Here is a 17,589-nt window from a genome sequence, read left to right on the forward strand (position 1 = left end):
CCCCTCTCCCCCCCCCAACCATCCCCCCTCCCCTCTCCCCCCCCCCACCATCCCCCCTCCCCTATTCCCCCCCACCCCCCCCCCCCCCCACCGGTTCCTGGTGGGATTGAGAACTGAAACTGCAGCGTTGCTGAGTGGAGGAGACGGAACAGGTCGGTGAGAGAGGAGCAGTGGTGAGCAATGCAGAAGGGGGTACGGAGACCAATGTTGGTGATGCAAAAATAAAAGAACCAACGAAGAATCAAGGACGTTAGAAAAGTGAATCTAAAATAAATATTAAACTGTGTAAGCTTATTCATAAATTTACACCGTTTAACAAATATTTAAACAAAATATTATTTTACAAAGGAACTTCCTCTCTCGGGATATAAAGGTGCAAAGTGGTAACGCCATGCCGGTAAACATATCTTTCTCTGTTGCAAGTGCGCACAGTTTGTTCTGCCAGTGTCGAGTTACTGCCTGGGGAAACTTCCGCAAACTCGGGCTGTAGTAAAACCTTTGCATCAACATAAGCTCCTCCTGCGAGTCTGTCCCGACAGCCCGTGATCACCGGGGCAGCCAGCCGGACCCTGCTCGGTCTCCACCGGTTCGGGTGAGAGGTGCTGCCCGCTGGCTGGGGAAACGATTGCGCACTGCTTGGACCTTGCTGGTGCGTTGGTCCCAGACATGAAGCCAACGAGCCGCGTTCTCCAGAAGTGCATTGGGATTCTCTGGTGTTGCTGCGCTTTCACTGCACATGTAAGTAAGTCCCTGCTCGGCACTCTCGGAAGGGTTGGATTCCTGTTGTCAGCCGTCCCACCACGTGTGCTTGGCCGCCAGTCAATTTTTTTATCCTGAGAGGGGCAACTTCATAATTTACGCGATTGTGCTCACTTCAGCACTGGTAAAATGTAACCTATAAATACAGATAAGGGAGCTGGCACCTTGAGCAATCCCACCGGTGACCCTTGGGGTCAGCTGCGCAGTTGGGAGCATCTCCCAAATATGATTCAGAAATAAGTGGGTTTAAGTTCCATTGCAGAGACTTCAGCACAAACTCACCCGCAGAACTAGGAGAGTGCTGTTCCCTCCTTTGGGTGAGGTATTAAACAGAGACCTCGGCTGGATGTTAATGGCAATATTTCTGAAGAGCCCCGCAGTTTACCCCAGCATCACAGTCAACATTTAAAATAAGATTTCTTTATTAGTCACACGTACATTGAAACACATCTTACCGCTCATTTAGCGTCAGCAGATTTACACAGCCATGTCCCACAAACTTTAACTGAGACCCATGATCTAAGTTCTGATTTTTGTTGGTAAGAGCTGGCATTATGGCATAACTCTGGGCCTGCTGTCCGGGTCCACACGGTTGGTCATTGTTTCTTCTTCCCAGGTTAAGATTTAATGGACGAGACTGGCAGACACCAATCTGTGCAAGCAGAGAGTTGTCAGCATTGATCTGTGTCCGAGTATGGCCTGGATCTTAAACAGGGGGAGGAAATTGAGGGAAAGCAAACACCGTAAACAATGCCTGGGTAGGACAAGGTGACAGGCTGCAGGAGTTTTAATTGTATATCCAGTAATGGTTACAGTAATCCCCTTTATTTATCTACATGGACTTGAGGAAGACTAATTTTCAGGATTATGGGGAAATGTGGGATTTGGGATGAAGTTGGACAGTTCTATCAAAAGCTGACATGGGCATGAAGAATTGAATTTTGAAGAGTTCATTCTGTGTTGCAAGATTTTACCTTGAGATTATTTTTTATTCATTCAAAGGATGTGGGTTCATTGTAACTGCTTGTCAGTTATCGCTCTTGATCTGAGTGGGTTGCTGCCCATTTCAGAGGAGAGTTAAGAGTTAATCCGTCAATCAACTGGCCAGACAAAGTAAATATGGCAAGTATCCTTACCGAAACAGTATGAATTTTCTTACAGCAATCTGATAATTTCAGGGTCATTATTACTGGTAGTTCTTTTTTCACTCCAGATTAGTTTTTATTTAATTAAATGACTCTAAACTCCCAAGCTATTTTGGTTGGAGTCAAACTCACTCGCATCTCTGGATCATTACTCCAGGTTGCTGGTTAACATAATCACTGTGCTACTGTACCTTGTCCAATACAACTGTTTCTTAAACAATTTCTTCAAATCAGTTAAAAGGCATGAGAGTGATTTTCTTTACGTTGTGCTTTTATTCACTTACAATTCAGATTTCTTGTTTCAGGTTATTTCATTTTTATGTCTATTTTCAGCAACAGTGATGCATTAAACACAACATCATATGCTGCATTTTTGTCTCTTTTAGGAGTGTCAGCTGCATTTAAGAAATAATTATCATATCAGTATTTTTGTGCATTTCATTGGAGGGAAGTGTGTAAGAACCAATCTGTTCATTAAACTATTACTTTTGAGCTGTTAATGGACCATATAGAATCTGTGGAGGGAAAATTGTGTGTGGTCTATAGATAGGGTGGGGTGAAGGGACAAAATGGCATTTGTTGCTATTGGATTTAAATAATTCACAGAGTACATAATGCAGCTGATTACACATCGGATCCAAGTTAGAAGCACTAACCTATAATAATGGTAATTGTGAATTGTAACCAATAATGGAATAGTAATTGTGAATTTGCTTTCCATTGTATTAATGTATTAGCATAAAAATTGGTGGAGCATCATGAATGACGTTTTACTTAACACTACAGGTTGTGCTTCATTTGTGCTGCAGATTGCTGTAATTCAAATTGATAACTGAGCAGCAATGTAAATGTCACATCTGGAGACTTCACGAGGGCTGTACACAAAGGTCTGTCTCTGTAACCAATAAAACAAAAAAAAGACAGATGCAGATGTGGCAGAGAACAGGGTGAATTGGAGAAAGGTTAGAAAAAGGAGGGCAAAGTTGAAGGAGAAAAAGAGTGGATGAAGAAAAATTCCCCATTTATTATATTTCCTTGTGAAAAAGGAGGCTAGTTGGCACATTGAGTCTCTGCCAGTTCTCAGAGTATACCTTTTAGAATTGGTGTATTATTGTCATTTACACCGAGGTACAGTGAAAAACTTGTCTTGCATACCGTTCATGCAGATCAATTCATTACACAGTGTATTGAGGTAGTACAAGGTAAAGCAATAACAGAATGCAGAATAAAGTGTAACAGCTACAGAGAAAGTGCAGTGCAGGTAGACAATAAGGTGCAAGGTCATAATGAGGTAGATTGTGAGGCCATCTTGTTGTACTAGGGAACCGTTCAATAGTCTTATAACAGCAGGATAGAAGCTGTCCCTGAGCCTGGTGGTATGTGCTTTCAGGCTTTTGTATCTTCTGCCTGATAGGAGAGGGGAGAAGAGAGAATGTCTGGGGTGGGTGGGGTCTTTGGTTGCTTCACCGAGGCAGCGAAAAGTCTGTCTGAGTGCATGGAGGGGAGGCTTGTTTCCGTGATGTGCTAAGCTGTGTCCATAACTCTCTGCAGTTTCTTACGGTCATGGACAGAGCAGTTGCCATACCAAGCCGTGATGCATCTGGATAGGATGCTTTCTATGCCTTTCAGTCCCATTCTCCCACCTATCTTCCTGCAACCTGTTTTCCCTCACATTGCCCATGGAACCCAGATTGCTGGAGCCACGTTGGAGCAGCACCCACTGCTGTGCTACTGTACCACCCATTTCTGATGATGATCAACCTGAAACTTTGTATCTCTTTCCACAGGTGGTTCCTCTATCTACTGAGTGGTTTCCATCACTCAAAAGTAAAAATGGTTCTGATGCACCAAGTAGGAAAGAATCCATTTCCATTGTGTTGGCAACAGTAATTTAAAATTACTGGAATATAAAATGAAGCGAGATGAAGATATTTTTTTATGGAAGAGTTTGTTAGGGATTAGAATAGCCTAATCAGAATCAGATTTATTATCACTGACATATGATGTGAAATTTGTTGTTTTACGACAGCAGTACAGTGCAAAGACATAAAAATCTATAAATTACAAAATTAAATAGTGCAAGAAAAGGAATAATGAGGTAGTGCTCATGAGTTCATAGATCGTTCAGAAATATGATGGCAGCGGGGAAGAAGCTGTTCCTGAATCATTGAATTTGGGTGTTCAGGCTCCTATACCTCCTCCCTGATGGTAGTAATGAGAAGAGGGCATGTCCCTGATGGTGAGGGTCCTTAATGAGAGACGCCAATTTCCTGAGGTACCGTCTCTTGAAGATGTCCTCAATGGTGGGGGGGGGGGGGGGGGGGGGGGGGGGGGGGTTGTGCCCGTGGTGGAGTTGGCTGAGTCCATAATTCTCTGCAGCTTCTTGCGATCCTGTGCATTGGAGGCTTCATACCAAATAGAAGTAATGGCAGAAGTAGAATTCATACTAGTTTTCAAGAGGGAGGTGGATACATTTAATAAAAAATAAACTAGGATACAGCTGTGAAATCGAGCAATGTGGAAAACACAGAACAGCCACAGACAATACAAGTTGAAAGGCCTCCTGTTGTGCTGTGAGTGATTCTGTACCCATTGGGTAAGAAATTATCCACACTATCAACTGTGACTCAATGGTCAGCAGTCTTGCATTTGACTCAAATGTTCTAGACCAAGAGCTGAGCACAGAAATCAAGACTGAAATTCCAGAGCAGCACCGAAGGGGTACAGTGCCATTGACACCTTTTGTCTGTGACATCTTTAGTGAATATGAACTATTTTGAGGGAGAGTTGAATGGCTAATATTTACTCCCTGACAATTTTTTAAAGTCTGGTGTGCCATGTTTCCCAAATCACAACAGAGATGCCTCTTCAAAAGACCATATTGACTGTAAATAGCTTTGGAAGTTTAATGTCAATATTGTCAATACAAGACCCTATTCTGTAAAAGACAGTTCCTGTGTCTTTTTAAGTTTAGCAGCTCCCAATCTGCACTTAGACATGTTTATCTCAAGGCTATAGCATCTGGAAACAAGCAGAGAGCTTTGCTTTGTATGTGTTTACGGATCCCCAGCTGGAATTGCAGTCTATTCGCCATTGAGGCCCAATGATTGTCGCATTTCAGATTACGAAAGAAATTATAGATGACAGGATATCCTTGAAGTTCACAAGACTCTTCAATAAATTGGTTAAAGCACCATACAAGACACAGGGCTTTACAAATATTTGGATAGATTACAAATGTAGAGATGCTATGATGAGGCTTAACAAAATACTTGTTAAGTCACAGGTAGAGTATTGTGTAGTTCAGGGCACTGCAGTTTAGGAAGAATGTGAAGACCTTGGAAGGGTGCAGAAGAGCTTTTGTCTCAGGAATGAGGCACTACAGTTATGTGCAAAAGCTGTCATTTTCTTAGAGTAGAAAATGGTGCAGTGACTCGATAAAAGTGCTTAAATCACAAAGAGCTTGACGAAGTAAATTTTAAAAAACTGTTCTCAGTGACGAGAGGGCCAAGAACTAGAGGCCCAGATTTGAAATGATTGTCAAAAGAATCAAGGTAACTGAGATGAATCAGTGGGTAGCATCGTGGTTAAATTAAAGTCTTAAATTAGAGTCTTAGACAAATACAGTACAGAACCAGCCCTTCGGTCCACTGAGTCCATGCTGATCCATTTACACTGATCGTGCATTATTCTCAAGTTTTTTATTCTCCATATTTTCAACAACTCCACCCCAGATTCTACCATTCACCTATACACGAAGGACAATTTACGGTAGCCAATTAACCTCCCAACCTGAATGTTTTTAGGACGTGAAAGGAAACTGTAACACCTGGGGGAACCTACGCTGTCACAGGGAGAATATTCAAACTCCACACAGACAGCAGCCTGGATCAGGATAGAACCTGGGTCTCTGGCGATGTGAGGCAGTAGCTCTATCAGATGCACCACTGTGCTGCTCACATTAACATCCTGGACTACTCATCAAGAAACAAATGTTTAAGTCCCATAATGACAGCTGAGTAATTGTAATTCAAGATATTAATTAAAATTGAAATAATAAGCTACTATATATAACTGTGATCATGAAACTATTGTACAAGGTTTGCTATAAGAGTCATACAGCACAGAAACAGGCCTTTTGGCCCAATTAAGAAATTAGGAATTGACAATAAATGCTGGCCTTGCCAATCGCATTAACATTCTGTGATGAATAAGTCTAAATATATTTACATGCAGTAAGTAGTTATGATCTAGAATATGTTGCTTAAAAGGGCAGGGGAAGCAATTCAATCTGGACTTTGAAAAAGGGATTGGTAAGTCTTGCAATGTAACCCAGCAATGGGACTAACCCAATTACTCTGACAAAAAAACTGATGTGGGTTGATGAACTGATTGACTTCCTTCTGTGCTACAATGATATTATGAGTAATTCTTTACTTCACAGTCATGTCATGGTAATCATGCAATATCCCTTTGGGGAAAAAAGCAGACCAGGTAGACACACTAAAAACTTTTCTAAATCATCAATGGCATCTGAATTTCTCATAACTGGAGACACTCCTCTTTGCAAGCAGACCTGGAAGCAACTCTTCCAGGTTTAAAATTTGGAGATTACTGAAATTACTGTGAGTTCCTTTACAATTCTGACTACCTCACCATTCCTGCAACTCTTCCACTGCCAGCTGAGAGCTTGTTCATGCTCCCTCCCGAGGTGTGCAGTTATCCAAGAATACAGATGATTCTGTACCTACTTGCAGAATGTCAGTCGACTCCCAACTTAAAATTTCCATGTGTGAGTTCAAACCTATCCCTGGCTTTGCACCTCCTTAATGCTGTAATCTCTGATTTCTATATCCCTTCAATGCTACCTTCTGTCTAGTCCCCATATTTAATCATTTCACCATTGGTGGCTGTGCCCCCAATTGCCAAGGTATTATGCTCTGGAATTATCTCCTTTCTGCATCGCTATCCTCCCTTCAGACATTTCTGCAAACCTTCTTCTTTGACAAAGCTTCTAATTACCTACCATAATCTGATTGAGTGGTTCACTGTACAGTTTTGTCTGATGAAACCTTTTTCCCAGGGTAGAAATGTCAAATAGTAGAGGAACATGCATTTAAGGTGAGAGGGGGAAAGTTTAAGGGAGATAATGTGGGGCAGGTTTTTTTACACAGAGAGTGGCAGGTACCTAGAATGGACTGTCAGGGGTAGTGGTGGAAGCAGATACGATAGTGGCATTTAAAAGGTTTTTAGATGGACACATGAATATGCGGGGAATGGAGGGATATGGATCATGTGCAGGCAGAAGAAATTAGTTTAATTTGGCATTGTGTTCAGGCACAGACGTCATGGGCCGAAGGTCTTTTCCTGTGCTGTACTATGTTCCATGATGCAGCTTGAGGTGTTTCACTGTTGTTAAAGTGCTTATTAATGGAAGTTAGTGATTGTGTGCTTTGTGGATGTATTGTGACTAAAGAAACTAATGTCTTTGGATCTCATTTTTTTCTCAAAATCCACTACTTCTGTTTAATAATTATGTTTTCCATTTATGTTACAATTTCTGGCAATTCAAGAATGGGGATGGTGTCAATTATTATATCAAGAACTGCTTTGACAACTACTATCCTTTATTTTAGTTGTTTTATTTATTATACCAGACATTTGGCAATACAACACTTCTCCCTCTACAATAGTGTGATTTTCCATGCATTAGAAAGTGAACCAACATATTGTTAGGGCAGAGAATTAGATACCTGGGATTTTACCAACTTTTGCAAAATAATCCCTGGGATTTCCACAAAGAAGTCTCAAGTATCTGCACTATCTCATATGCCATGTAAAGTGGATTTATTTTTTACCGGGTCAAGTAATTCTGCCTGGTATCATCTAAACATCTTTGTAACCCCAAAGTTTTCTGTGAGGTGTGTTTTGGCATTCTCCTACCTCTTCCAAGTGAGCTTAACTTGAGCATCAGAGACAGACTGCAGAAGACGTAAGCTGCAATTGTGAGTTGTATACAGCTGGGTCAAGTGTCAAAAACTGCTATATCTCTCTACAGTTCTGCCATGATTATTTTACCATTTTAACAAATTTGTCTCCGGTTGTTACTTGGACAAATGATAAACTCTCGGATTCATAGGATCTCCAAATTCAGAGCCTTGAATCAGAAGCCTGAGCATTAAGGCCAGTTGGGAAAAGGGACCTTTTTGCACATTTCTCTTTGTATGTTATACAAGGAATTGGATGGAATAACTACTTCCAAATCAGCTGAGAATGAAGGATGTGCATCCTATAATCCATATTTGTACATCTGTAAATTATTCTTGAAGATGGCGAAAAACCTTCCTTTTTACCCAAAAGATAACCCATTTACCAAAGTTGTATCCCTTGGCTAGATTAGCTAGACATTCCCACACACACAGACACACACAGTGTTATTATCTGCTGGTTAATTACTATCAATTTCTCCATTTAAGACATGAAGATATTTGATTCCAGTTAGTTTAACATAATGCTCAAACTGAAATGACCCAAATTGTGTACCATTTTCTAAAACAATCTCTTCATGGGTTGGAAAAAGGGATTTGAGTTCTTCTGTGGTGTATTCCACAGTGGTGGTACCTGGCTCCACATGCTTCAACTCAATCCATACCTTTCTCACGGCTGGAATGGTCTCATAGGCTGCTTCCACACTTGGAGTGATGCACTTGAAGTCTGTGCTCTGCAGACTTGACACATCGTAAACTTACTGGCTGGATCTACATCCTTGTCTATGTCATGGCAATCGGCTAAGCTATGAACTGCAACCAAATGTCTGAGTAAAGTTCTTCCATTATTCTTCCTCATGGTTCTTTAAGTATAACTACCCTGTAATCCATTTAATGCACCTTGATTTGTGGCCAGCGAGTAATGTCTGTGATGAAAAGGCTTACATTTTCATATATACGTTATATATTCAAGACTAACACCAGTAACAATGAGAAAATTAAGAAGGCCAAAAAGACCATGAGTTGTTAAACTGTAAATTTGTAGACGTTTGTTTAATTAATTTCACTCTTTCCTTACTTTACAAGGAGGAAGTGGTACAGTTTTTGTAAGTACATTGTACGTATCTGTATCTGTCCAGCCACTCAAGATATACTCGTATACTTCATTCAGAGACTGGGTCCTTCTGTGTCAGTCTTGCCATCTCCATCACTGTCATAGGGAAGTCATCCTCTGCTCCCTGTAAGGGGTACACTACATTTGTTATATCTGTCTTGGGGCGTTTTCATAAGGCAAACTCAATAAGGACAGCACAGTGGCACTGCAGGTAGTGCAGGTGTCTTACAGCTCCAGTGACTTGGTTCTATTTGACCTCTGATGCTGTCTGTGTGGAGTTTGCATGTTCTGCCTGTGACTGTATGGATACCTCCCCACACCCCCATTGCTTGGTGATGTGGCTAGCTGTGAAATTAATTGACTACTGTAAATTAGGCCCAAGTGTAGGTGACTGGTGGGGCAAATTAGGGGATGTTAATGGGCACTTGTGAGAGATGGGTTACATGGAAAATAAGTGGGGAAATGGGATTGGATGGGATTATATTTTATAGCTGGCATAGACTCAATGGGCAAGATGGCCATTCTGTGTTGTTAGGAAATATAACCCTCTGGAACATTTCATTTGAATTTTACTGTCAGTATTTGATCTGAGGTACAGGCCCACCGCTGAATTCTTAGGGCCATCATTGTGGGAAATGCAGACCTGAGACAAAGAATACCCAATGTATGGTCTACTTGACACAAACTGGTGGAACTTCCTGATACCCAGTGTGATTGCAAACACCTCTTTCTATATCTAGGAATAATTTTCTCACTCTTTGTTATCTGCGCAACACATAGGCAACAGGCCTTTCCTCACCGTTGTCTATAATATGCCCTGACTCCATAACTGCAGGTGTCACATCCAAGCTTCAGACCATGGTACCAGTTGAGCTTACTGCTGAGGCAAACATTGTCGCACCTTCTTCTGTTTCTTCCTCCACCACTATCGATCATTATTCTTCAACAGTCGATGCAACAGAAACCTGGCATTATGCTGGAAAATGCCTAAGAAGCTACAGTGGCTTAGCTACTAGAGGTGGAGCAAAATGGTGCTAGCCAGTAGAGGCCTCTGCCTCACACTGCCAGAGACCTGGGTTTAATCCTGTGTGGAGTTTGCACATGCTCCCTGTGACTGCTAGGGTGCCCCAATTTCCTCCAACTTCCCAATGAGGTGCTGGTTGTTAGGTGAATTGGCCAATGTAAAAATGCCCCAATTGTGTAAGTGAGAGGGGACTTCATGAGAATGTGGGGAGAATTAAAAATTGGGATTAATGTAAGATTACTGTAAATGGGTGGTTGATGGTTGGCATGGACCCAATGGGCTGAAGGGTCTATTTTCGTGCTGTATTTCTCTATGACTCTCTAACTCTAAAGATCAAGGTTGGGGTTGTTTTGAGTTTTCTCACCCTAACAATGGTCTCAGCCTTCTCCTTGACCTATTGCAGGCCACGTTCATTCACCCTCAGACTATTTTAATTGACTATTTTAGATATTTATCACTGTTCTTTTGTTGCACTGATATGAGCTGGTGAGAAACAGTATTTTGTTTTTTTTTGTGTATGTAAATACTCAGGGAAATGACAATAAAGTTAATCAATCAATCAATCAAATAAACCAACTCTTCCTTCAGAAAGATACATTTGCTCTTCTGGAATTTGGAATGATGCTTCTCAATACCTTTCTGCTGTTCAGAGATTTGCTTCCTCGATGGCAGTTGAAATCAAGTTTCATATCGATTTTCTTTATCGACGTTGAATTGCACACAAGGCAGGTTCAGCTTATTAAAAACCTGTACCTCTGCAAATCAGCAGAGAGATCATGCAACATGGCAGAGTATTGGTCATCATCTATTGCTTAGTTAAGTGTTACTTCATAATCGCCGAAAACCCAGGAGACTTCTGGTTGTTTGATACCAAACAATGGAATTTAGAGAGGACCCAGCTGGCAGATTTTCCAAACTATTGGATATTCTCCTATTAATGTACCAATGCATTTTTAAATTCACATTATTTGATGTTATACAGTAGTATAAAAGATTTTCCAGTGAACCAAGTGTGTTTAAAGAGAATGCAGGAAACAAAATTTGGTGACTTTAAAGGGAATGCAGGAAACAGGGCCCCAGTGATTTTAAAAGGACTGTGGAAAACAGAGCCTTGGTGAGTTTAAAATGAGTATTGGGAAACAGGGCCCTTGTGAGTTTAAAAGGTGCTTGGGAAACAGGGCGTCAGTGAGTTTAAAAGGTGCTTGGGAAACGGGGCGTCAGTGAGTTTAAAAGGTGCTTGGGAAACGGGGCGTCAGTGAGTTTAAAAGGTGCTTGGGAAACGGGGCGCCAGTGAGTTTAAAAGGTGCTTGGGAAACGGGGCGCCAGTGAGTTTAAAAGGTGCTTGGGAAACAGGGCGTCAGTGAGTTTAAAAGGTGCTTGGGAAACAGGGCCCCTGTGAGTTTAAAAGGTGTTTGGGAAACAGGGCCCCTGTGAGTTTAAAGGCAGTGTGGGAAATGGGGCCCCAGTGTATATAAAAGGAGTGCTTGAAACAGAACCAGGTGAGTCTGATGCCAAACCATCAGGATTTCCAAACAATAGGTTAGTGGATTATCAGAGTTTCACTGCAGTTTTGATCATTGCTCTGCATTATTCATGTTTGTTCAACTGTTCATGAGTCTTCAGAGCCTATGATACTGTTACAGTACTGGACTTGAATCAATGGGCTTGGCTTCAGGCTTAAATGTATATGTGAATCTTGTGCCCCTTAATAAATAAGTCTTTGAACAATTCGGTATATTGTCCTTGAAGCTTATCCAGTTGCAAAGCCACCACAAAGAGTACATTCTTCCAATCCATCCTTAATTCGTTGAGTCAATCTTTCTCCAATGGCTTTGCTCTGTTTGTAAAGGCAGCTACGATGATTGATAGTTTCACATTATACAAGACTATATATCCCATTCGCCTTACGGTTTTCAGTGCCTCACCTGAATATGCCTTCAAATTCAGCATAATCTCTGCTAACAGCACTCTGCTGAACTTATTGATAGAAATACGTCTGTCTGTGAATGAACAATCAGCAGGTGTATTGATCTTCATGTCAATATACTAGTCATTATTTTTTCTTTTTAACCTTTCAATTGCTGTCTTTCCAGCATGGTGGTGGTGGTGGTGAAAATATTGTTGAAGATTCACTTGTATAACATTGAGGTTACTCATCAGCCTCAATGTTGGGTGAATCTGCCTTGCCATTTCCAGGTCTAACCGTGAACACTAAGATTTTATGGCCTTTCTTTTTGGAAGTAAGCATTTTGCTGTACTGATCTGCCACATTTTATGGCTGATTAATGTTACATCTTAAACCAGCTTTCCCATCTGCTTCACTTTTCATGCCAGGTTCACTCACATCTTGAGCTTAATGTCGGAACTGCTTTTGCAACTGACGCCTACCGATATCCGCATTAACCCTAATGTTACATATTGCCTGAGACTCTTAGCTTGCATTTATGGCAGCCAGCATTATCGATGTGGCTATCTTTCTTGGGTGCTGAAACATTAGATTTTGATTATTTAATAATTTGGATTGAATCTTCTTAGCTGTTAAACCGCACATGAACTTGTACTACAGTGCTTGGTTTAGGAAGGCACCAAAATGACCACGTTGTGATGTATTTCCTAACACCGTTTTATAGTGACTAATAGTCCCTACCAATTGAGTTTTGGTTTCCGACTCCAAATTCATAATTTTCTACAATCTCTGAGGGTGCTGGATTAAAGTGATTCTGCAACCTTTCTGTTACCTGATCGAGCATAACGTCTTTCATCTTGTATGGGGACAGGAGATCTGCTAAAATGGCATTTATATCTGTGTCTGTATCTGTCAGAAGAATTGTTTTCTTATGTTCTCATATGGCTTCATTTCAAGCAGGGGCTATTTCACCCTCGCCCCTGACCTCATTAATATGGTTTGACCTTCAAAAAAATCCCTCCATCTATTCTCCAGAAGAGCTGAAAGGTTCCCATGCTTCATTATAGATTTTAATTCTCCGGATGTTCTTGGATTGGCTCTGAGCTGCCACGTTGTACTGTTCCCACTTTACAAATGGCAAGGCTTAACCTGATGATCCCATACTTCAACGAGTTTATTTCTCCTGTGCATGAGTTCAAACTTGAAACTTATCACTTCCAGGCTGCATATTGTGACTCACCCTAAACCCATACTTAATGCTTTCTGCAGCTTCATTACTTTGCACATTTTCACAGTACTCACAGTACTCCAGCTGTGACTTATCCAATGTTTTATAAAATTGTATCATAACCTTCTTGGGTCTTGTATTCCATGCCCCATCTAATCAAGGCAGGCTTCCCCCATGCACCCTTCACCATCTTATCTACCTGTCCTGCCACCTTCAGGGATCCTTAGACTTGTACATCAAGGTCCCTCTCTTCCATGATACTCCATAGGGAACCACCATTCATTGTGTATGTCCTACCTTTATTAGTCCTCCCAAAGTGCATCATTTCACACTTATCAGAACATAGAACATTACAGCACAGTACAGAGCCTTTGGCCCAAGTTGTTATGCCGACATTCTATCCTGCTGTAAGATCTATCGAACCCTTCCCACCCACATAGCCCTCCATTTTTCTGTCATTCATGTGCCTATATAAGAGTCTCTCAAATGTCCCTAATGTATCTGCCTCCACCACCTCTGCCAGCAGTGCGTTTCATGCACCCACCACTCTCAGTGTCAAAAAACTTACCTCTGACATCACCCCTAAACCTTCCTCCGATCAGCTTAAAATTATGCCCCCTCGTGTTAGCTATTTCCGCCCTGGGTAAAAGTCTCTGACTGTCTACTCGATCTATGCCTCTTGTCATCTTGTACACCTCTATCAAGTCACCTCTCAGCCTCCTTCTCTCCGAAGAGCAAAGCCCCAGGTCACTCAACCTATTCTCATAAGACATGCTCTCCAATCCAGGCAGCATCCTGGTAAACCTCCTCTGCACCCTCTCTAAAGCTTCCACATCCTTCCTATAATGAAGTGACCAGAACCGAACACAATACTCCACGAGTGGTCTAACCAGAGTTTTATAGAGCTGCAACACACCACACGCCATCTTAACAACCCTATCAACCTGCGTGGCAACCTTGAGGGATCTATGGACGTGGACCCCAAGATCCCTCTGTTCCTCCACACTGCTAAGAGTCCTGCCATTAACCTTGTATTCTGCCTTCAAATTCGATATTCCAAAGTGTATCACTTCACACTTTTCTGGGTGAAACTCTATCTGCCACTTCTCAGCCCAGTTCTGCATCCTGTCAATATCCTGTTGTAACCTACCGCAACCTTCTACACTATCCACAACACCACCAACTTTTGTGTCATCTGCAAACTTACTAACCCACCCTTCCACATCCTCATCCAAGTCATTTATAAAAATCACAAAGAGCAGGGGTCCCAGAACAGATCCCTGTGGAACGCTACTGGTCACCGACCTCCAGGCAGAATACGCTCCATCTACAACCACCCTCTTGAATTCTGTGGGCGACCATTTCTGAATCCACACAGCCAAGTTTCCCTAGGTCCCTTGACTCCTGACTTGCTGAATGAGCTTTCCATGAGGAACCTTATCAAACGCCTTACTAAAATCCATGTATACCACTTCCACTGCTCTACCTTCATCAATGTGCTTTGTCACATCCTCAAAGAATTCAGTCAGGCTCATGAGGCACGACCTGCCCCTCACAAAGCCATGCTGACTGTCCCTAATCAGCCTATGCTTCTCCAAATGCCCATAAATCCTGTCTCTAAGAATCTTCTCCAGTAATTTGCCCACCACTGAAGTAAGACCCACTGGACTGTAATTCCCAGGGTTGTCCCCACGCCCTTTCTTGAACAAAGGAACAACATTTGCCACCCTCCAATCATCTGGCACTACTCCTGTGGCCAGTGAGGATGCAAAGATCATCGCCAAAGACACAACAATCTCTTCCCTCACTTCCTGTAATAACCTTGGATATATCCCATCCGGCCCCAGTGATTTATCTATCCTAATGTTTTTCAAAAGTTCCAGCACATCCTCTTTCCTCACATCGACATGCTCTAGCGTGTCAGCCTGTTGTACACCATCCTCACCAATGTCAAGGTCTCTCTCACTGGTGAGTACTGAAGCGGAGTACTCATTAAGGACCTCCCCTACCTCTTCCGACTCCAGGCACGTTTCCTCTTTTATCCCTGATCGGTCCTACCCTCACTCTAGTCATCATCCTATTCTTCACATACATGTAGAACGCCTTGGGGTTTTCCTTAATCCTACTCACCAAGGCCTTCTTATACCCCCTTCTAGCTCTCCTAAGTCCATTCTTAAGCTCCCTCCTGGCTACCTTGTAACTCTCCAGAGCCCTGTCTGATCCATGCTTTCTAAACCTCAGGTAAGCTTCTTTCTTCCTCTTGACAAAATATTCTATGCCTCTTGTCAACCATAATTCCTTCACTCTACCATCCTCACCTTGCCTCAATGGGACAAACCTATCCAGAACCCTGTGCAAGTACTCCCTAAACAACCTTCACATTTCCATTGTGCACTTCCCCAAGAACATCTGTTCAAAATTTACGCTCCCAAGTTCCTGCCTAATAGCATCATAATTCCCCCTGGAGAAACAAAAGACTGCAGATGCTGGAATCTAGATGAAAAACACGATGATACTGGAGGAACTCAGCAGGCCAGGCAGCATCTGTGGAGAAAAGCAGGCGGTCAACGTTTCGGGTCAGGACCCTTCTTCATGACTGAACATAGGAAAAGGGGAAGCCCCATATATAGGATGGAAAAGCAGAGCAGTGATAGGTGGACAAAAGAGGGGAGGTGGGGTGGGCACAAGGTGGTGATAGGTAGATGCAGGTAAGAGATAGTGATAGGCAGGTGTGGGGGAGGAGGGGAGAGCAGATCCACCAGGGGATGGGTCAAAGGTAAGGAGAGAGAGGAAAAAAACGTAGAAAAAAAAGAGGCTAGGAAAGGGGCGAAGAGAAGAAACATGGTGGCGGGGGGGTGTTTGTGGGGAAGTGGGGGTGGGGATTACAGCGGATGCCATTTCCCTGGCCCTACATTCAGCTCTGGAGCATCTGGACAGTAAAGACACATACGTTAGACTATTATTTATTGACTACAGCTCTGCCTTCAATACAATAATTCCAAGCAAGCTTGTCACCAAACTCCGAGACCTAGGACTCAACACCTCCCTCTGTAACTGGATCCTTGACTTTCTAACAAACAGACTGCAATCTGAGGATAGGCAGCAATACCTCCAGCACGATTATTCTCCACACTGGTGCCCCACAAGGCTGCGTCCTCAGCCCTCTACTCTACTCCCTATACACTCGTGACTGTGTGGCCAGATTCTGCTCTAACTCCATCTACAAGTTTGCAGATGATACCGCCGTTGTAGGCCGTATCTCAAACAGCGATGAGTCAGAGTACAGGAAGGAGATAGAGAGCTTAGTGGAATGGTGTCATGACAACAACCTTTCCCTCAATGTCAACAAAACTAAAGAGCTGGTCATTAACTTCAGGAAAGGGGGCGGTGTACATGCACCTGTCTACATCAATGGTGCTGAGGTCAAGAGGGTTGACAGCTTCAAGTTCCTGGGAGTGAACATCACTAACAGCTTGTCCTGGTCAAATCACGTAGATCCCACGACCAAGAAAGCTCAACAGCACCTCTACTTCCTCGGGAGGCTAAAGAAATTTGGTTTGTCACCTTTGACTCTCACCAACTTTTACCAATGCACCATAGATAGCATCCTATCTGGATGTATCACGGCTTGGTACAGCAACTGCTCTGCCCAGGACCGCAAGAAGCTGCAGAGAGTTGTGGACACATCCCAGTGCGTCATGGACACCAGCCTCCCCTCCTTGGACTCTGTCTTTACCTCTCGTTGTCTTGGTGTAGCAGCAAGCATAATCAAAGACCCCACCCACCTGGGACATTCTCTCTTCTCTCCTCTTCCATTGGGCAGAAGCTACAGGAGCCTGAGGGCACGTACCACCAGACTTAAGGACAGCTTCTACTCCACTGTGATAAGACTATTGAATGGTTCCCTTATACAATGAGAATGGACTATGACCTCATGATGTACCTTGTGACATTGCACCTTATTGTACTGCACTTTCTCTGTACCTGTGACACTTTGTACTGTTATTGTTTTTACCTGTACTGCATCAATGCACTTTGTACTAACTCAATGTAACTGCACTGTGTAATGAATTGACCTGTACAATCGGTTTGTAAGACAGGTTTTTCACTGTACCTCAGTACAAGTGACAATAATAAACCAATGCCAATAAAATGGAAGAATTTATTGTTCATGCCGTTAGGCTGCAAGGTCCCAAGATGGAAAATGAGGTGCTGTTCCTCCAGTTTGCACTTGGAATTCTCCTGGCAGTGGAAGACGCTGAGGACTGTCATATCAGTGATAGTGTGGGAGGGGGAGTTGAAGTGACTGGCAACGGGGAGATGCAGGTTGTGGTTACAGACAGAGCGCAGGTGTTTTGCGAAACGCGCACCTAGTCTGCGTTTGGTCTCACCAGTGTAGAGGAGGCAACACTTGGAGCACTGAATG

The 17,589-nt window shown here is 42.7% G+C and overlaps 1 protein-coding gene across 2 annotated transcripts in view; it reads left to right on the top strand.

Annotated features, from left to right (window-relative positions):
• The first annotated feature begins 402 nt into the window (after positions 1-402).
• The window catches only part of LOC127570239 (uncharacterized), a 63,278-nt gene continuing 46,091 nt past the window's right edge, over positions 403-17,589 (top strand). Inside the window, exon 1 of one of the 2 annotated variants that reach the window (XM_052015561.1) lies at positions 403-742. Coding sequence is in view for 1 of the 2 variants with exons in the window: in XM_052015560.1 (XP_051871520.1) it covers positions 667-738 (72 nt within the window). In the remaining variant the exon portion in view is untranslated. The remainder of the gene's footprint in view (positions 743-17,589) is intronic. The other variant, XM_052015560.1, reaches the window with a different exon arrangement.

Source organism: Pristis pectinata, chromosome 5 (genome assembly GCF_009764475.1).
Source record: "Pristis pectinata isolate sPriPec2 chromosome 5, sPriPec2.1.pri, whole genome shotgun sequence".
NCBI lineage: Eukaryota > Metazoa > Chordata > Chondrichthyes > Rhinopristiformes > Pristidae > Pristis > Pristis pectinata.